The following is a 21,758-nucleotide window of genomic DNA, read 5'->3' as shown; positions in this document are numbered from 1 at the left end:
TAACTGTGGAATCCCGTTTACTCAGGCATGTTCAGATAAAGCCCGCCCTCCCGCGCCACAATTGGCTGATAACGTGTCGTTCTGTGCTACTACTGGCTGCGAGATCACACTTCCTTAAAGACTGACACTTATTAGCCAATCAGAGCGCAGGGTGCGGACTTGCGTACACCTGCGAGGTGAAATTTAGCCACATCCACACGACGTTGCCATGGCAGCGTGAGGGCGGGACTGGAGTCTCCTATTTAAGCATAGCGTAGTGTTAGAATAACATCCACAGCCGTGTATTCAGCTTGTTCAATGGATTGTCCGTGTCCTGAACACAGGAGACTGCGCGAATAAAGCAAAACAGCCCTCAGCTTATTTATTTTGTACGCTCTAAGGCAGAGGTGGGTAGAAACTAGATACATGTACTCAGTTTAGGCTACTCTTATAAAAGTTTAATGCGTTTCCAATACTGTTTATTCTCTGCTTTCCCATCTGCGTCGTTGACGTGGAGTTACTAAAGCCTTCTATCCCTGTTGAAGCTGGCTTATTATTTTGGCTCCTTGTTTTCATTCACTTTAGAGCTTTAACATTTATTTTAGACCACAAATTATCATAAATAAGTCCTCAAATAACTCAAAAAACTATTTGCAGTAACATCCACCTCTGCTCTGAGAGAGATTTTACATTAAGCTAAACCAAAATGTACTTCTTCTGCATCAGATACTGGTCTTTTGAATATTAAAAATGTCCCGTTTCAGCTCTAAAGTAAACAAAACACCCTCCTTGGATGAAGACATGTACTGTAGTTTTTCTAACCTTTCCCAGTGCACTTTCAGACCATTGTAAGTGCTAAAACCCCAGCACTTGTACTAGCTATACTTTAAGACAAGTAGCCAACCTGGAAAGATGAGTGATGGTCCTCGACAAAGGGGGGTTCCAGGACCCTCTAAGAACGCCACTAAAGAGACTGAGAGCTCAGGAGTGGCCTTGAAGAAGGAGATTGGGCTCCTCAGCGCCTGTGGTATTATAGTGGGTAAGTCATTGCATTGTTCTCTTTTATTTATTTATTTATTTCATTTAAGAGTCATTAAATATATATGCCATGTTATATATGCAAAACGTTGGGACAGACTTTATAGAATATTCGTATTGTCATGGTGAAAGGTTCCTCTAACAGCAGGCAAATATAAAAGACATAAAAGGAGCATCTTCCCAAGACTCATTCTTAAGACGAGTCATGGCTTACCACTTTGTGTCAAACATCTTAAGAGAAAAATAGTTCATGCTACTTTGATAAATATTGCCAAATTGATTTGGGAGTACTTTGGTTAAATGTTGCCAGCCCTCAAAACCCAGTCTGTGCCTTTAGGACTTCAAACTTTAAATATGGCTCGGCATTCTTCAGGCATCATTCTTCTCTGTCCTGGCTCCCAGATTGTGGAACCAACTTACACTGGTCTCAAAATGCATTCTATGCAGAAATCCTGTTGAATTCTCACTGAGCTCATGCACATCTCAAGCAGCCTGTAAGAAAGTAGAACTGTGAGCTGTGGACCATTAAGTCTGCATTCCCGCTTGTTTTAGGGTCTACGTTTGTAAATCACAAAAACAATTTCAAATGGACATGAAGTTCTCTGTCCTAGAGACAAAAGAAATCAGAAGATGGTGCTAAAGCCAACATCTGTCATTGTTTGGAGGTACATCAGTGGCAACGACATTGGTGAGGTTTATATGTGAGAACGTACCATTGATATTGAGGTTTATGTTTGAATTTCAGAGAGACATATGCTGCCATCAATGCAATGTCTTTTCCTGAGACGTCCATGGTTGTTTCAGCAAGATTATACCAGCCCTCATCTTGCATGTGCTACAACAGACATGTAGTCACAGACATCCTGTGCTTGACTGAACTGCCTGCTATCCAGGTCTTTCTTTTATGGCACATCATATAGAGGGGAGTCACTCAACACTGCAACACTACCTGCTGCTCTACGGAGAAAAGCAAACTCCACTCTTTTTTCAGATCTACCAACAAACCCCTTAAGTTTCTATCCCTCCATCGGTGACACTGTTGCTATGCAGGCATCTCTGAAATCAGAATGCAAGGGAAGAACTGAATAGAAATATAAGATACAGGTTTTATATTCTGATGCTTAAAATCTAATAAATGATGTATCTCTAACACTGACTGGAAATTAAAGTAATGAAATGTGCTCGATAACTTCTGTACATCACAAAAATATCTTAATATCATTAATATTTTAAAATATTTTAGCCTCACTGATAAATATTATTATTTTTTTTTTTTTGTTAACAGATGTTTCGAAGTCACTATACTCCACTCAGGATGGCTTTTTACAGTTTTGTCTAAATGCTGAACATTAATTTGTAGAGGAACTCCAGCTGAACTGATTTACAGCAGAGTTTGTGAGGATTATGGAGCATAGTTGGATTTGTCGCTGGAGAGGATAGAAAGGGAGTTAGTGCAGCTATAACAGGGTAATGGCAGCCAATGCTTTGCACCTAAAGTAGGTCATCCAACAAGAACTCTAGGGCTTAGTTGCCTGAAGCGCTCCCTAGTAGTTCTGTTTAGATTTTTCTCTCTCTCTCACTCTCTCTCTCTCTCAAACACACACACACCCAAACCAAACCTAAGCAAACTGCATCTGATAGATAGTGTTTCATCTGAAGACCTGAATTTCCACACCCATGTCTAGACTTGTAAGTACAAAAGGAAACAGTGTTACATTAGGCAGATTTAGGGTACTGTAATTTTAATTGCCATCTAAGGTTACTGTTGTGCTCACCATTATGTATGAAGTTATGCACATGCTCTTCATTGTGATTCTGGGAATATACACTGAGTTGCTAGTTTATTAGGAAATTTTCCATTATACCATTATACATTATCCACTTACACTCAATGGCCATTTTATCACATATATTTACCATCTAGGGGTGGCACGGTCGCCCAGGTACTTGGAGGTTGTGGGTTCAAGTCCTGGGTGACCCTCGTTGAGGAGTTTGGTGTGTTCTCCACATATCCGCATGGGTTTCCTCTGGGTGACTGTCTGTGAGGAGTGTGGTGTGTTCTCCCTGTGTCTGCGTATGTTTCCTCTGGGTGACTGTCTGTGAGGAGTGTGGTGTGTTCTCCATGTGTCTGCGTGGGTTTCCTCCGGGTGACTGTCTGTGAGGAGTGTGGTGTGTTCTCCCTCTGTCTGCGTGGGTTTCTTCCAGGTGCTCTGGTTTCCTCCCATGCTCCAAAAACACACGTTGGTAGGTGGATTGGAGACTCAAAAGTGTCCATAGGTGTGAATGTGTGTGTGTGTTGCCCTTTGAAGGACTGGCGCCCCCTCCAGTGTGTGTTCCCACCTTGTGCCCAGTGACTCCGGGTAGGCTCCGGACCCATTGCGACCCTGAATTGGAAAAGCGGTTACAGATAATGAATGAATGAATGAATGAAATTTACCATCTACAGCAAAATAACACCCTTTGTTGTATTATTATTTTTTTGTGTGTGTGTCATAAAGACCAGTATTTTACAAATGATTAGTTTTTAGTATCATTTTCATGGTCACAGTGGGTGTGGAGCCTGCACAGAATCTTTGTCCTCAAGGCAGGAATGCACTACCACAGGACAGGGCGCCCCAGTCCATCACAGGGCATCACACACTCATAACTATGAGCAGCCAATCCACCTACCAACATGAGTTTTTGGGCTGAGCACCTGGAAGAAACTTATACGTACGACATGGGGAGAACACACCAAACTCCTCACAGACCGTGCCAGTAGGGGGGGACTTTTCCAAGGCCTTGAGACCCTGGAGCTGTGTGGCTGCTACAATAGTAGTACCACCATGCCAACCTCAATATGCAGAGATGCTGGGGGTCAGAACACCAGCAGCCTATGTGTTTGATTTGTAAATATCCTCCTTTTTCCTTGGTTAGTTTTTTTCTCTAACATCTTCTTGACAGGTGCATGCCCTTTTAAACCCTTTATCTGATGGCGACTGTATTGTTGCTCTTCAGGTTCTGGCAACCGTTGTGAAAAACAGAAGATATGCTTTAATCGTGCTGATGAACTTAAATTTAGTTATTTTGGAACCACTAATTTGAAAAAATCTGAGTTTACTAGTCTTTTTTTTTTTTAGTTAAGCATATATTTATAATTTTAGTGTAATTTTTTTAATTTTTTAATTCTTTGATACACTTCTAATTTACAAGTTTTATCATATGTAATACAAGCCTATATGTCGTATTTTCTGTTACTGCTTTGCCGTATTTATTAGTGACTTTTTTGACCGTTTTAAGTGACTTGTTTTTATTTAATATTTTATTAATAATTAAAGCATATTTTTTAGAGTATATTTTTTCATATGATTTTAGAGTTCAGCTCAGATAAATATATTTGGTGTACCAGTAAGTTTTAAAGCATTTTTGCAAAACGTAAAATTTTAATAAATTTTTTTTTTTGTTATTTTATGATAACTGTTGTGTAGTCTTAAAAAATGTAATTTAATTAAAAAAACTTAAAAAAAAAACATTAATATGCTACCTTTAATATCGCTAAGAAATAAATGACAATCTTTATATTGTCTAAACCGAAACAAACACAAACTTTTGACACACAGCTTCTTTTCATTTTTTTATTGCTTAATTTTTACTAAAATTTTTAAACAAACTGCTATTTTAAAGAAATCCTGTTATTTCACATCTTTTCCCCTTTGCTGTTCATTATGCAAGTGGATTATTGTATATCTAATCTCTAGAGGAAATATGACCTACAAACTGCTTAACTTGTGGGTAAATGCTGCTGCAATTTTATCACCTACCCCTACCTACCCTACCCAACTTCTGAAATGGGATTATAGCACCATAGGTATTTCTGATTAGTGGGTCATTTTCACTACATTGTGGGCCATTTATATGGATACACCTTAATAAAATGGGAATGATTGGTGATGTTAACTTCCTAAACTACAGATACTTGAAACCTGTGCTAGCATTTCCCCTGTGGTGTTGCTATCAGTGTGTGAAGAGTGGGAGAAGAGGGTTGCACTAACAATCCAACACAATGGGCAGCACTTTGAACACATTTTATAAATGGTCAGAAACTAGTAAATAACTCATGAAAGAATAAAGTTACGTTAACAGTTACGTTTTCTTGTGAAATTCCCAATAAGTTTGATGTGTCACATGACCCTCTTCCCATTGAAAATACAAAAGTTGGATCCAAAATGGCGGACTTCAAAATGGCCGTCATGGTCACCACCCATCTTGAAAAGTTTCCCCCCTCCAATATACTAATGTTCCACAAACAGGAAGTTAATATCACCAACCATTCCCATTTTATTAAGGTGTATCCATATAAATGGCCCACCCTGCACACTAAGATGGTAGTGCCAATCTGTAGGAGGCCTTAAATATTAATGCATTTTTGATAATGAATCCATAATAACTGAGGAAGCTGCAGAGAATCTAGAATTAACTTGAACAATCAAATTCAAGAATACATAAATACAGTTTATTGTGTCATACTACAGTATATACATGGTAAAAGTTTAATATCATATGTGTTCACAGAAATCACAGAAAAAACTGAATAAACCATTCATTCATTTACTGTCTGTAACTGCTTATCCAGTTCAGGGTCGGAAGGCAGGAACACACCCTGGAGGGGGCGCCAGTCCTTTACAGGACGACACACATTCTCACATTCTATTTATATTTTAGTGTTCAATATATAACATTGCAATTCAATAGCGTAATGATTGCTAAAGAGAGGTGTGTTTGCCAGGTGTTGGTATTAAAATTGTCAATAGGTAAACCAAACCTCGCAATTGAGTGTTTCAATTCCTCTCTCACATTCACGTGTTCTATTTCTCTTTCAGGTAACATCATTGGATCTGGGATCTTTGTTAGTCCAAAAGGAGTTCTAGAGAATGCCAGTTCTGTGGGTCTTGCTCTTATTGTATGGGCAGCCACAGGGGTCATCACTGCCATCGGAGCACTGTGCTATGCTGAGCTGGGTGTCACTATTCCAAAGTCAGGCGGAGACTACTCTTACGTTAAAGACATCTTTGGGGGTCTAGCTGGGTAATTTCTGTATTTACATTCCTTTACTTCCAAATATACTTAAGCAGAGTAAGCCTGGAGTAGCAAAGACTAAACTTCTGTTTTTCCTATTGAAGCATCACAATGATTTTGAAGCTGTAATTTTAAGCTGAAAATACTATTTAGTGTTCCTTGAATGAATGAACGAACAAAGCATTATTTTTGTTCGGCAAAGACATCGATAAATATTATAATATAAAGATTAATATTCTCTGTGTACTTTTATGCAAATGGCATGAATCTACTTTGTGTAGGTTCCTGAGACTGTGGGTAGCGTTGTTGGTTATATATCCCACCAACCAGGCCGTGGTAGCCCTCACCTTCTCCAACTATATCCTGCAGCCTCTCTTCCCCACCTGCTTTGTCTCAGAAAATGGCCTACGTCTGCTGGCTGCTGTATGCCTCTGTAAGCTAAAATAGTGTCTATATAAATATGTAAAATAACTGTCGCGATCACTCATCAGGGCATGTAAATATGGGCATAAATATGTGGATGATGAAAGTCCTCCTTTGGTTTGTTGATGTAAACTATGTTTCTGTTACCAAATGTTTGATGTGTCATTATGATCCACATTTTAATTGCACCTGCTTTTTGATGTATTATAATTAAAATTATTATCTGTAATTAACACACACATATATATATATATATATATATATATATATATATATATATATATATATATATATATATATATATATATATATATATATATGTTAATTACAGATAATAATTCACCACAAACATACTTCCAGTCAGTGAAGAGTGCGTTCCAAAGACTTGTTTGTGCCTATCTAAGGCCAACAGGGTTTTAGCAGCATTCTTAGCCCCTGTTCTGACTAGCTCTGTTGAATGAAAACTGCATAACATTTATGTAATATGATTATTTTTGTCAGTATTATAACTTTTATTTCTTCTGCTTGTGTCTTAAGGAGGAATCATGCCTTGAAACTTATTGTGGGGAAAAAAGTGTACTTAAATTTTGCTGACATTTATTGCTGACAGTTATTTTGGAACCACTGATTTGTACTAAATCACTACTAGTATGTAATATGAATTATAATAATTTACAATTAAACTATACTGTACACTGAGCCATCTCTGAGCCATCTAAATGGACTGTGAAACACATTAAAATTATACTTAATTTCATTCATTCATTCATGGTGTGTAACCGCTTGTCCAGTCGCTTCAGGGTCACAATGAATCTAGAGCCTAATCAGGAATCACTGGGCGCAAGTTAGGAACACATCCTGGAGCCAATCCTTCATAGGGCGACAGACACTCACACATTCACTCACACATTCTTATGATGATATTTAGTATTACAAATTACAATACTTGCAGTTTAGCACTAAGCATATAAATATATTTCAATATATTTAGAAGAGTGGCTTAAATAAGCTATGACTAGCATATGTGGTATATTTTAAGTGTAACTTTAAATAATTGAAATGACACATTAGTAATGATTTAGTAGAGGTTCTTGGTTCCAAAGTAACTTAAGTACAAACCGGATTCCAAAAAAGTTGGGACACTAAACAAATTGTGAATAAAAACTGAATGCAATGATGTGGAGATGGAAAATGTCAATATTTTATTCATAATAGAACATAGATGACACATCAAAAGTTTAATCTGAGTAAATGTAACATTTTAAAGGAAAAAATATGTTGATTCAAAATTTCACAGTGTCAACAAATCCCAAAAAAGTTGGGACAAGTAGCAATAAGTGGCTGGAAAAAAGAAATTGAGCATATAACGAACAGCTGGAAGACCAATTAACACTAATTAGGTCAATTGACAACATGATTGGGTATAAAAAGAGCTTCTCAGCGTGTCAGTGTGTCTCTGAAGCCAAGATGGTAAGAGGATCACCAATTCCACCATTGTTGCGCAGAAAGATAGTGCATCAATACCAGAATGGTGTTACTATTGTAAAATAGACTTTTAAGACAAAGACTTTTAAGTTATCATCATCAACCGTGCATAACATCATCAAAAGATTCAGAGAATCTGGAACAATTGCTGTGCGTAAGGGTCAAGGCCGTAAAACTCTACTGGATGCTCGTGATCTCCGGGCCCTTAAACGTCACTGCACCTCAAACAGGAACGCCACTGTCAAGGAAATAACAGAATGGGCTCAGGAATACTTCCAGAAAGCATTGTCAGTGAACACAATCCACCGTTGCCAGCTGAAACTCTACAGTGCAAAGAGGAAGCCATTTCTAAGTAAGCTCCACAAGCTCAGATGTTTGCACTGGGCCAGAGGTCTTTTAAAATGAAGTGTGGCAAAATGGAAGACTGTTCTGTAGTCAGATGAGTCACGATTTGAAGTTCTTTATGGAACACTGGGACGCCATGTCATCTGGACCAGAGAGGACAAGGATAACCCAAGTTGTTATCAACGCTCCTTTCAGAAGCCTGCATCACTGATGGTATGGGGTTGCATGAGTGCTTGTGGCATGGGCAGCTTGCATTTCTGGAAAGGCACCATTAATGCAGAGAACTATGTTCAGGTTCTAGAACAACATATACTCCCATCTAGACGTAATCTCTGTCAGGGAAGACCCTGCATTTTTCAACAAGATAATGCCAGACCACATTCTGCAGCAATCACAACATCATGGCTACAGTCCAGATATTTCACCTATAGAGAACATTTAGCCCAAAAACGTTTAAACAGTTAAGAGGCATGTATTAGACATGAATGGGTGAGCATTCCTATTTCTAAACTTGAGAAACTGTTCTCCTCTGTCCCCAGACGTCTGAGTGTTGTAAGAAGAAGGGGGGATGCCACACAGTAGTAAAAAATGGCCTTGTCCAAACTTTTTTGGGGATTTGTTGACGCCATGAAATTTTGAAACAATATATTTTTCCCTTAAAATGATACATTTTCTCAGTTTAAACTTTTGATCTGTGATTTGTGTTCTATTCTGAATAATATATTATATGTTGGCACCTCATTGCATCATTGCATTCAGTTTTTATTCACAATTTGTTTAGTGTCCCAACATTTTTGGAATCCGGTTTGTACATCAGCACAATTGAAGTATACTTTCTCTTGTCCACAATGGTCTACAAAGCACATTTCCCTATCCTGTTTGTTCTAAATTATGGCTTAATCTGAGTCTGGAAATTGGAACAGGGAATGATTTTTAATGACTCAGACACATAGATATTTGGTCCACTATGTTAATATTTGTGTTATTACCATTACTTGTTAGTTCTGGTTCTTAGACATGGATTGGTCCTAGACCTATACTTAATTGTAAGGTCTGTGGTGTTTTACAATTAAAAACCCCATGTATTCTACACTTTATCTGGGCCTAGGAAACATCTCACCATATCCCACTGTTCCTCCACATACTACCTAGTGAAACCCTTTTCTTTTGTATCTGTATAAATGACACGACCATTTTCTAAACAATAGCTATCCTGTCTGTGTCCCACAGTGTTGCTGACATGGGTGAACTGCTTTAGTGTGCGCTTGGCAACAAGAGTGCAGGACATCTTCACTGCTGGCAAGCTACTGGCCTTGGTTCTCATCATCATCCTGGGTATTGTGCAAATATGCAAAGGTAATTCTGTCTACTACAGCTGCATTAACCCGCCTAGTTCCTGAGTATAAATTTGTTGACGGTTTGTTAAATACACATAGCTCATGCCAACACCCATTAGACACTTAACCACATAGGAGCACTTTTTTAGCTTTAAAATTTCTGCCTGTAGTCCATCAAATTTACTGCCATATATGTTTACCATTATGGTTTGAGGGATTTATATATAGTTCCTCCAGGACATGGTGCTATATTAAAAGAGCAGCGGATAACAGGCAACAGGTAATAAAAACAGTAAATGTGGACAACGACAGAATTTTCTATACAAAAAACACCCTTGTATATAGTGAACAAATATATACAGTGTTTAAGCACATGAGAGTAGAGATTGGAGAGTGGAAAGTAGATAGACTACAATAGACTACGTTCTGGGTGGGTCGCGGGCTGCTTGTAATAAATAAATACATTTTAAAATAAATTAAAAATAATTAATGCTCATGTGATTTTGTGGCCTTAAAACTCCGTCGTAGATTTTGTACGTAACAGTCTGTAACAGACAGAGAGGCACGCATCAGATGCACGCAGCATTCTTGTTGCCATGGTAACCAACATTTGTTTGCTCATTACCCATCTTTTTCAATTTGTGACGATGTTCGGAGGCAAGATGGCAAAACGCAAATATAACCTGAAGTATTTGAAATGTGGATTTTCATTAATTGAGGACAAACATGAACAGAAGCCTCAGTTTCCTCCTCAGTTTCTTAAAACAAATTGCTCTTAATTACTTTGCATGCATATGTATGTTTAAATGTTTTTTCAAAAATAAATTTGTTTGGTTTGTGTTCTATAAAATGGGTCGTGACTTAATGACCATGAGACCAGTTGAGAACCCCTGGACTAGACATTGCCATTCTAAATCAAGCTATTTGAGGTTGAGAATGATTCCCCCTCCCAAAACAAGCCAAAAGGAGCTCTGCGGCCTGAAACTGACCCTTTATGAAGAGCCGGAGGATCACACTAGAGCTGGGCGATATGGCCAAAATTGATATCACAATATATTTCTTAATTTTGGTCAATATGATATGAAAAATCATATCATTATAGATTTATACCTGTAATGTAAGTGTATATAAGAGGCCTGTAAATGTACAGTTTAATCAGACAAGCTACAATCACTAATTGTAAACTAATAAAGTGCACCTATAAAGTACTACTTAAAAGTTTGCACACATCTTTTCATGAGTCATTGGTGGAATAGGGCTGTTCACTGTATAAAACTGTGTACCAGCCCCTGCCTCTGCACAACCCAAGTTATGGTCTCAAACACATTAAGAAGGCGAGCGGTTCTACAGATTAACTCTTGACAAGGCCACAGCTGTTCACTGAAAACCATTCCAGGTGATGACCTCACGAAGCTGATCTAGAGAACGCTGAGAGTGTACAAATCTATCATCAAAGTAAAAGTGGGCTACTTTGAAGAGTCATAGTATAAAACATATTCTATTTAAAGTATAAAACATATTCTGGTTTGTTTAATACTTTTTTGTTTACTACATAATCCCATATGTGTTTCTTCATAGTTTAAATGTTTTCCAATTTACAATGTAGAAAATTAAAAATTAAAAAAAAAACAAAGAACAACCATTGAATGAGAAGATATCCAAACTTTTGACTCGTTCTGTACAAAAACAAAGGAAACCCTCACTGAGTGGGCGGGTTCCAAACATTTGACTGGTACTGTATAGGTGTATGATGAATGCACATGATAAAACACACAGTAAGTGTATCTAATAACCTGTAAGTATATCTAATAACCTGGCAATACTTATTCACACATTCAGTTTTGTGTATGACTGCAGCATAAACAATCAAATATTTCTGTCTATGGATTCAGGGCATTTTTATTGGCTAGAACCAGCCCATGCATTCGAGCCTTTTCAGGAGTATGACATGGGCCGCATTGCTCTGGCGTTCCTGCAGGGATCTTTTGCCTATGCAGGATGGAATTTTCTCAATTATGTCACAGAGGAGCTCATTGATCCACACAGGTAAATTGAATTTATTTATTTAAAGGAACACTATGTAGCATTTTTACCTTAAAATTACAGTTTCAAGATCTTTGCGATGCTTCACTGACTTGTAATAAGGAGTAGAAAGCCTCTGTCATTGCTACTCTGGGCTCAGCACTGCAGAAACTGAACTATGTAAATTTTGGAGGTGTGCAGGAAATCACAGAGAGAGAGAGAGAGAGAGTTGGTAGTGGTATTGCCTGTGTGAAATTGTCTGCAGTATGTGTGAGAGAGTGACATGGGTGAGTGTATAATGCACTGTAGTTTACTGATATCCGGTCCATGTAATAATGAATGAGTTGTAAGGGTGGCACGGTGGCGCAGCAGGTAGTGTCACTGTCACACAGCTCCAGGGACCTGGAGGTTGTGGGTTTGATTCCCGCTCCGGGTGACTGTCTGTGAGGAGTTGGTGTGTTCTCCCCGTGTCCGCGTGGATTTCCTCCGGGTTTCTCCCGTTTCCTCCCACAGTCCAAAAACACACGTTGGTAGGTGGATTGGCGACTCAAGTGTCCATAGGTGTGAGTGAATGTGTGTGAGTGTCTGTGTTGCCCTGTGAAGGACTGGCGCCCCCTCCAGGGTGTATTCCTGCCTTGCGCCCAATGATTCCAGGTAGGCTCTGGACCCACTGCGACCCTGAATTGGATAAGCGGTTACAGATGAATGAATGAATGAATTGTCATTTAGCCCTGTTGCACTGGCCAACAACTGCTAAATGTAAAACTTCCCTCAGGCAGCTCACTCAAAACTACTTCATGGCCTTGGCTTTACTTTTACTTTCTCAGTTCACATTCATATTAAAGGTGACGTTCATTATTTAAAATCAATAAATGTTCCTTATAAAATTCTAAGAATATTTCCTCACCATTTGGTAGCTCTCTGGTTGGTGCTGAAAACTGATCTAATGTTTTTACTAAGCCCCAGTGTCAGCAGAAAGAATAAAAGTCTTGGTATACTAGCTCTCTCTGCTCACATCAGAGAAACGTTTTACACAATGAAGAAAGCTTCATATGTTGAAAAGCACGAACCGAAATGAGAATATTGTTTTATTCCTTCTCCATTGGTGGGTTTAGTTTTGCTGTTTCAGATTACTTAAGGTGGACCTAACTAACTGCATGAAAGTGAACGCAGACCGAAACTCAAGTAATAAATGTGATTCTGTGGTAATTTATGCAGTGAATAAAGGCTCAAAGTTCAACTTCAGCCGTGTACAAACAGTCGTTTTTCTTCTCCAAATATACTGCTCCACCATAAAAGATGTGGATCTTCTGAACGTAAACACACCAGAGTAGTAATTCCCCAGATTCATCAACATTGTCTTTAAGAGTATGTCTGAGACAAATCAGTAACAGGATGAACTTTAATGAAGTGCTTCAATGAAAAATGACTCGGAACATTGCTCAAAATGCAGATGCATTGTTAATTGTTAATATGCAAAGCAGGTAAAAGCATGATGACACTACAATTCAAAGATACAAAAAAAAAAGAAAGAGCTTCCATAAATATGTACTGAACTGAAATACATGAACATATTTACACTATAAGGCAGAACACTGGGGACACCTGCTGGCAGATTGTCCTCTTTTGAGGCTTAAACTAGATGTTGGAACATTACTCTGAATATTCTATACATGTGAGCATTAGTGAATCATGTATGGATGTTGAATGGCTAGTTCTGCATTAACAAACACCACTCCAACTTATCACAAAAGTACTGGATGGTGCTCTATTATATTATAACCTAGAGAGTGCCCAAAAACACTTTGAAAATCATGAACCGATTTAAAGGGGACTGTGTGAGCTGTGGGAGGCTCATTCTCATTTTACGGAACAGCCACTGAAACCAGTCATTCTCAACAGGGCTGTATGGAGGAGAAAACTGCTGTGCTGTTTGATCCTTGTGATATTTTGACCCAACTCACAGACGTTTCATTAAAACCCAAGGGGTATCTGTTAACTTATGGAAACGGGGTAGAATATGTCACTCTTAGGTCATTTTGGATTGACTTTGCCCAACAGGAACCTACCTCGAGCGATCTTCATCTCCATTCCACTGGTGACTTTCATTTATGTGTTTGCAAATGTGGCGTATGTGACAGCTATGAGCCCCAATGAGCTGCTGGCCTCCAACGCAGTTGCTGTGGTGAGTACCTGCCCTGTGCACAATAAATAAGCAGATTACTAGCTTCTGTAATTCATTCAGTGTTCAGCAGAAAATAAAACGCCCCATTCTTCAGTAGATTAGCCGCTGACTCATCGCCAATTAACACCAAATCCAAATTCTCTCTGGCCTGTTATAACATGAATAGCTGTATTGTTCCCCTGTACTTGTTTGAGTATTAAGTGTCCTCCACACCTAACCGCCTCACCACACCTGCCTCTCTAACAGACGTTTGGTGAGAAGCTGCTGGGCGTGATGTCATGGATCATGCCCATCTCTGTGGCCCTGTCAACCTTCGGGGGTGTCAACGGCTCCCTCTTCACCTCATCCCGGTTAGGTTCATGCCATTTCTCTTTCTTTAGCTCAGGGGTTTCCAAACCAGGGGCTGGGACCCCACATGGCACGTTTAGATTCACAAATGAGTTTGTGGGGACACACTAACAAACAATGTACCTTTGTTTTAGTCTAGAATTTCTCTTTAGTTGTAAGTTTTCACTTACCTTAAACACATTACCTAATAGTAAAAGAGTTGCAGGTTAAATTAAAAATCTGGAAAACCATAACAAACATAGGGTTAAAAGAAATGCCCGAGGCCAACTATCATTGTGACATCCATTTTGCGTCATTTGCCAAAAAATGTTTGGGAACCCCTGCTTAAGCTTCTCCCCTTTGCTTCCATTCATTCCTGCTATGATGATATACAGTAACGGTGAGGTTTTCAAACTGTGGGGCAAAGTGGGCGGCAAAGGAATTGCAGATGGGGATTATTTAATTTGTATTATTTTATTATTTATTTTTCAAAATATTTAATTCCGTAAGTCATATTTCTTCCATAAATAGGGAGTAATTTCAGACACAGGCTTAGTAAGATATATATAATTTGTTTTGTACATATAATCTGGTATTTTTTTTTTGTCAAGTTTATTTTATTGGGGTTGTGCAGTTTGAATACCTCTGACATATAAAGTGGGCATATAAAGTCCCCCTTTAGAGGGCAGCAATATGTTTGTGTCATTATCACAATGTATAATGTGCAGTTGAGTAACAAAGTGGCAACTGTGGCCTTAAGGTTAAAGAAGCGAGCTTATCCACAGTGGAAGTACCCTTGAGCAAGGCACCTAACCCCCTAAAACGTCTCCCCAGGCATTGAGGTAGTTGGCAGCCCACTGCTCCGGCTGAACCTAGTGTGTGTGAAGATTTACTCACTAGTGTGTGTTTTTGTGTTCACATCCACCGATGGGTTAAAAGCAGAGAAGCAATTTCCATAAGGGGATTAATAAAGTATCTATAACGGCGCAACGACACCTTTTCCCTTAAGCACCGCTATTCATAAGAGCATATTCATTTAAGTTTTTATTCAGTGCTATTTCCCTCATACAGACTTAGTATACAAACATACTACGGTCAGAAATATGTTGCTCCAAGTCCTGCGTTACACTACTGCTCCTGCTGGATAAAGCACCTAATGCCCTCCTCCACCAGGACAGAATAATGGAGCTTAGATAATCTATTTTCTTCACAGGGATCTTAATCAATATCTGGGAAACTACTGTTCTTCTAACAAAAGTAATAAATAATGCAATAACTTGCACAAAGTATTAAACTTAAACATAATACAATATGGTTCTTACAGTTTCCATGGATTAAGAGTTCATTGTGTATAATTTTTTTTTATATATTGAGTTATAGATATTGAGTTATTTTTATTGTCATAATATCAACATGGCTTTCCCAAAAACGACTGAATCATTATCTCAATATATTTCAATCTACTAATGTGATTTGTTTCAGATCTAAGCATTTCTAACACAAAGCCATCACATTTCAAATATAAAAAGCCCTGACCACAACTTTCCTGTGCGATACTTGTTTCATAGATGACACATTTCTGATATATTGCAGCTACGTCTGACACTTTATATCAATGTTTATTAAAAGTAATGCGCCTCACACATTTTAATATGACAACAACGATTAAATGATAAATAGGAAAATCCATTTTGATTTTGCAAGATCAAATCAATTTGAATGTATTACTCTGTTATCTCAAGAAAGCAATGTTTGTGACTTTGTGATAATGACACAAACATATTGCTGCTCATAGGGTGTGTCTGTGCATATACAATTTAAAGTAGGTAAACAGAATGTTAATGGAATTCACTCATTGTATTATATTCAACCTTCATTTAATATGGATTTATGTAATGATGTTTACATATATAGCACAACTCAAGAAACCCCTGCTTTTTCATTGTATCTTATTACAGCTTTTCCCTTTCCCAACCCATTCCCAAATCTTATTTTATATCTTATAGATATGTTGGGTCCATTTATCAGCAAGTCCCGTTAACAGCACTGTATTGTCAAGATTATCTTATCTTCCATAGAAAATGTACTTTTTCTTATGATACGATGCTCTTTGAGCTACAATGCTTTTTTGAGAAGACTCAGTTATAGTTGTTGTCTGTGTGGGTCCTTTTTTATCGCTGTGGTGTATTCAATAAGCTTTGAGAAGAATGACTTTTTAGCACATGTAATCACACTTGGGTAGTAAAAGAATGCTATGACACTATTATATTTAAGTGACAGGAAATAGGATTATATTCACACTACTGTTAAAGAAAATACTGGTTGATTTTTTCCTTATTGTAATTTCCCTAAGTAACTGTTATTACAATTGTCACCATTATGATGCTGATTCCTGCTATGGGATTAGCAATGTTATGTTATCAATTCAGTTTCAGTCAATATCAGTTTAATATCAGTTTTGACAGCTGTGAATTTGCACATTAATTGCTTTGTAAGGTGTAGCTTTACGGAGAATGCATAGCCTTCCTGTTATTTTCACTGTTGTTTTCCTTGTGGTCATTTTGCCCCCAACAGTTTAAACCTCCAGAAAATGATTAGAACTGAAATTGTTAGAAATTGATGTGTCTGTACTTTGCTTCTATGTTAATGGTGTTTTTTATTTATGTATTTATTTATTTATTTATTTTTGGAAGGTTAAAAAAACTGCATGTTAATGACCCCAAATTCGCCCACAACCAACTTTCTGATAAGATTTAGCTAAAACTGGGGACAAACTGACCCCAAAAAACACCAGCATGTACAGTTAATAATTAAAAGACACTGAAAACATATCATCATATTATTTTTGTTTAGGCAGGTTTTCCATTAAATTAGAAATATTCATTAAATATGAAGGGGAAAAAAAGATCAGTCATTTATTTACATATATTCAACATTAAATGGGGTCACATTGACCCCAAAGGTTCCAGGAAAGTTAAGGCCTTCCATTTTTAAATGAGACAATCTCCTCTCTTTGAGTGATGCATACTATGGACTTACAGAATGATAACTGATTGATTAAACATTATCAAACTGATATATATATCATATATATATATATATATATATGCTGACGGTTACAGTACAGTGCCATAAGTATTTGGACACTTGCTCATACATTTTTATTATATATTTTTTCTGAAATCCAGGGTGTTAGAAGATAGTGTGCAGTAACAGCTTGTTTTCTGAAAGAGCTTTAGACTAGATTTTGTGAGAATTTGATGGCATTCCCTCATGAGAACACACTGGATAAAACAACAATGGACATCCTTTATTTATTTGTTTATTTAACATGAAAGTATTGCATGAAATCAACTACATCCATATATGTGAAGTGTTTAGTTCTGGATTCCAGCACCCCCTACAGCTCATAAGATAATGGATGGTGTTCCATCAGTTGAAAGCAATACAGTTCCAGTGCTGCACAGCCCAATGCTGGGGGCTTTAGACATCTCTTGTGCTCAGTCTTTTCATTTTCATCTGATATGTGACCTTCACCAACCTCCTACCAAGTCATGTCTGGCTCTCACTCTGCTTTTTTCCGGTAAGCTTGTTCTTTGCTGGAGCAAGAGAAGGCCATCTTCCTCGTTTGCTGGCAATGATCCATGTGAACCGTTTCACCCCGATCCCAGCACTGCTCTTCACTGTGAGTTCTTCATCAGATCATTTCCATATTCTGCTTGGCATTTCCCCTGAGTAGCACACATACCAATGTGTACATTCTCTCTTCGCCTGCCAGTGTATATCAACCCTTCTGATGCTCTGTACCAGTGACATATACACCCTCATCAACTACGTGGGCTTTATAAACTACCTGTTTTATGGGGTCACTGTCGCCGGGCAGATTGTGCTGCGTATCAAACAGCCAGACATGTATCGACCAATCAAGGTGAGGCACCTCGCAGTTGTTTTTTGTGTGTGTGTACTGTGTGTACTGGAGCTGAATGACAATTAAGAATCAACAGTTTTAGGCCCAGTTAGATTCACTACATACATGCAGACACAAGTCTTCCTAATCTACTGAGGAATTTTGGATGTTAATGTTTCATATGAAATGTTGTTTAGTATGAAAAATGACCATGACGTTAACATCAACAGCCGAGTCCCAGGTCCTGAGACCCATTACATGATTTTATTCACTCATTTTGTTTATCTTTTGTTTATCTATGAGATTTTAAGATGAAGCAGGTACAGGTGATTTGTATGTATATTTAACTCATGATAAAATTGTACTTAAATTGCACTGAAATAGTTATGTATTCATGTTATTTTGGAACCATTAACATGTACTAAATCACTAAAAATATGTAATTTAAATGATATTTATTTACACATAATATATACCGATTATATTATAATATATATATATTGCGTCTCGTACAGTTGAAGTACATTTCTGTGAGTCGCCTGACTGAACGTAAATTAGTCATAAATTATAAAATAAAAACAAAAGTCACTAATAGAACAAACAAACAGACCACATACTTTAAAAAAGTCATACATTTAAACAAAACATTAAACCACACAAAGCACGAAAATATATATATAGAGCAGGGAAACACACACTCACAGATTCACTCACATTCCCATACCTTTGGATACTTTTGAGTAAGCTAATCTACCTACCAGCTTGTGTTTTTGAACCGTGGTTGGAAACTGGAGCACCCAGAGGAAACCCAAACTGACACAGGGAGAACACACTAAACTCCTTACAGACAGTCACCCGGAGCAGGGTTCTGACCCACAACGGCAAGACCCTGGAGCTGTGTGAGAGCAACACTACCTGTTGCGTCACCATGCTGCCCTCCCTCTACAGTTGCAGAGCATAATTCAATTTTACAGCACTGTCCTGAAATTAAGTTTGAGGGGGGAAGGAAGGGATGTGGTTTCCTACCCTCCTCCAATAGTTACAGTTTCTGCAGTGATGAGCCCACAGTAGCAACAAAAGAGGCTTTGTTTTTTCTATTACAGGTCCGAGAAGCATCAGAGTGATACTGAATGATACTTAATTCATACATTCGGAATGAAACATAGTGTTTCTTTAAATTGTATTAGAAGAGTGGCAAAAATAACATATGACTAGTGTAATCAGTATATATGTGTAACATATAATTTATGTTATATTACGTAAATCAGCACAATTTAAGTATACTCACTTACTATGTATTACATGTGTAACGTAAGGGACTTCGGTGCTTTGTTGTCCTTCCTAAGTTCAGGGACTTGACAAAATAAAAGAATAAAACAAAAGTGTAGTGCGCATTCAGACATTTAGGCTGTGTCCAATATTGCTCCCTATCTACATTTTAGTGAGCTAAATAGTACTTCACTATATAGCACAATACTAACGAGGGATTAGGGAGTCATTTTGTTCACAGCCTTAGTTTCCCCACTGACCATGCAAATCTAATGTCCTTTGGAGTCTGGAACCCTAGATTAGGAGCCCCTATAAATCAGGCAAAACTTATGACATTTATGTGTCATCTTCCAACAGGTTAGCCTGCTGTGGCCTGTAAGCTACCTGCTCTTCTGGGCATTCCTGCTCATTTTCTCGCTCTACAGAGAACCCATGGTGTGTGGCATTGGTCTGGCCATCATGATTTCAGGTGTCCCCATCTACTTCCTCGCCATCTATTGGGGAAACAAACCCAAGAACCTCACTCAATTTGTTGGTACAGTATCAGTTTAAAAGAGCTCAGTGGATTCTTGAATCATATGCTAAATCATGTACGTTTTCCTTCATCAGTGTTTTGAAAGTATTTTTAGTGTTTTAAAGCTCTTTGATGCTTATTTGCTCTTACATCTATTTTTTACCACTGCACTGGCTTCAGATGCTTTTAAATTATTTTTAGCATAAGGCACTTTTTGTGTTTTCTTTTTGTTCAAATTAATAAGATAAATTACAGATAGAACAGCTGAGTAATTGTTTTTGTTATTATTAACTCCCACTCCAATCCTATTTCTGCACAGCTGAAATGACACGTTTGGGGCAGAAGATATGTCTGGTAGTGTATCCTGCTGAAGGCAATACAGAAGTTGATGGACTTGAGGAAAGGCAAGAGGAGGAAGAGGACAACCACTGAGCTGTAGAGTGATTTGAACAGAACGAGGATGGCTGTACAGACGTATACAGGGTTTGAGACACATCTGAAGCGTGGGAAGTGTGGGGAAATGGACCCAAAACATAGTCATTTGTAAGGATTTATGAACCTGTCAAGTTTGCTCTGGCCTTACCACAGGTCATTGCAATACTGCCATCTACTGGTGGTCAGCCTGTGAACTGTTGCATGACAATTTTAAATGTAAAAAATCTGTATATACCTGATATAAATTCTTGTATTGTTTTGGATGTCTGTGATCTTAGTAGTTCACTTAGTCCTGTTTTTCTGTGTTGTGTAAAATAGCAATAATTTTTTTTTTGGTCAATTTGCAATTGCAAACTTTATGGAGTTTAAAGGGGAACTTCATCCGTTGTCTGTATAATTCAAGCATTTTGACTTTGTTTAATGTGAAATGCTCCATCCTATGGAAAGTGAGTAGTCATGGTCACAATTGTTTAAAATGCTGGTAATATTATTTATTAGTCTTTTAGTATTTTACATATAAATATCGCTTTCTCTAAATCTGACCACTTTACATTAAACCACTCTAAATGACTATAAAAAAAAAATTTTCTAAATACATTTGTTTACACCTCAAGAAGAGATTTATGCAGGTTTTAAAAAATGGTTGAATGAATTCAGTGTTGCTTCACATATTGCTTTACAGATGCTTTAATAACTTGCCTTTCAAAAATTGCTAGTCTTCTGGCTGGTCCAGAGTCTAAAACAGGCAGAATGATTAGAAATTCATTGTATGCCTAAGTCTGTAGACACAAAATGAGGTCAAACTACCCATTAGTGCCCATGATTTTCAGGCAAATGTTTCCACACACTGTTGACATATAGTGTACAATCCCAACTGAAATGTCACATACATATACAGAGATGTTAAGAACAGTATAATTAAATTTGCTATTGCTAATTTGTAAGGGTGTGCATTCTTCTCGCACCACACTTCCACCATTGTCTTTCTCATCATAGAAAAGAAGCTCTCTGCGTGCAACTTGCACAAGAACAGTGTTTCATTCAGGCAACTGAAAGAGCTCTGGAGGAAAGCCAAGAAGAAACATTTACACAATAAATGACCAACATTCAAGCATTTTCTCTTCTATATTGTTTGTACAGTTTGTTCAAAATTTCTGTATAATTGAATCATTCAGGGTGGCTTGTGTTAAGTGGAGGCTTGTAGAGATTTAGATTTCTTTACAGTGGTGTTGATTGGAACCAGTGATCTCATCACAAACAGCCGAGTCCATTTATGTCTGACATACATATAGATACATATTTCAGGTCCTGAGTTTATGACAAACTAATGGAAAAAACATTGTGAAATCTCTTAAAGCAAAGTGTCTGTAAGAATATCATGCTACAACTCTGAGGTAAATTGTGCTTTAGCTAAATACATCAATCGTCGAGTTAATT

The 21,758-nt window shown here is 37.8% G+C and overlaps 1 protein-coding gene across 4 annotated transcripts; it reads left to right on the top strand.

Moving 5' to 3' along the window:
- Positions 1-228: 228 nt before the first annotated feature.
- On the top strand, positions 229-21,278 carry slc7a8b (solute carrier family 7 member 8b). Of its 4 annotated transcripts, none has more exons than XM_066680574.1 (12): positions 229-386; positions 822-1,018; positions 5,877-6,081; positions 6,354-6,505; positions 9,556-9,681; positions 11,555-11,708; positions 13,746-13,869; positions 14,116-14,219; positions 17,785-17,881; positions 17,975-18,124; positions 19,730-19,907; positions 20,206-21,278. In XM_066680574.1, exons 2-12 carry the CDS (start codon positions 892-894, stop codon positions 20,316-20,318), a joined length of 1,530 nt encoding a protein of 509 aa, XP_066536671.1. In that variant the 5' UTR covers positions 229-386; positions 822-891; the 3' UTR covers positions 20,319-21,278. The 4 variants fall into 4 exon arrangements, with proteins under 4 accessions (XP_066536671.1, XP_066536673.1, XP_066536670.1 ...); XM_066680576.1 differs by having other exon boundaries at positions 811-1,018; positions 19,730-19,841; XM_066680573.1 differs by having other exon boundaries at positions 811-1,018.
- The last annotated feature ends 480 nt before the right edge of the window (positions 21,279-21,758 follow it).

Source organism: Hoplias malabaricus, chromosome 9 (genome assembly GCF_029633855.1).
Source record: "Hoplias malabaricus isolate fHopMal1 chromosome 9, fHopMal1.hap1, whole genome shotgun sequence".
In the NCBI taxonomy this organism is placed as follows: domain Eukaryota; kingdom Metazoa; phylum Chordata; class Actinopteri; order Characiformes; family Erythrinidae; genus Hoplias; species Hoplias malabaricus.
Note: the sequence above shows the minus strand (reverse complement) of the source record. Positions and strands in the feature narration are given on the sequence as shown.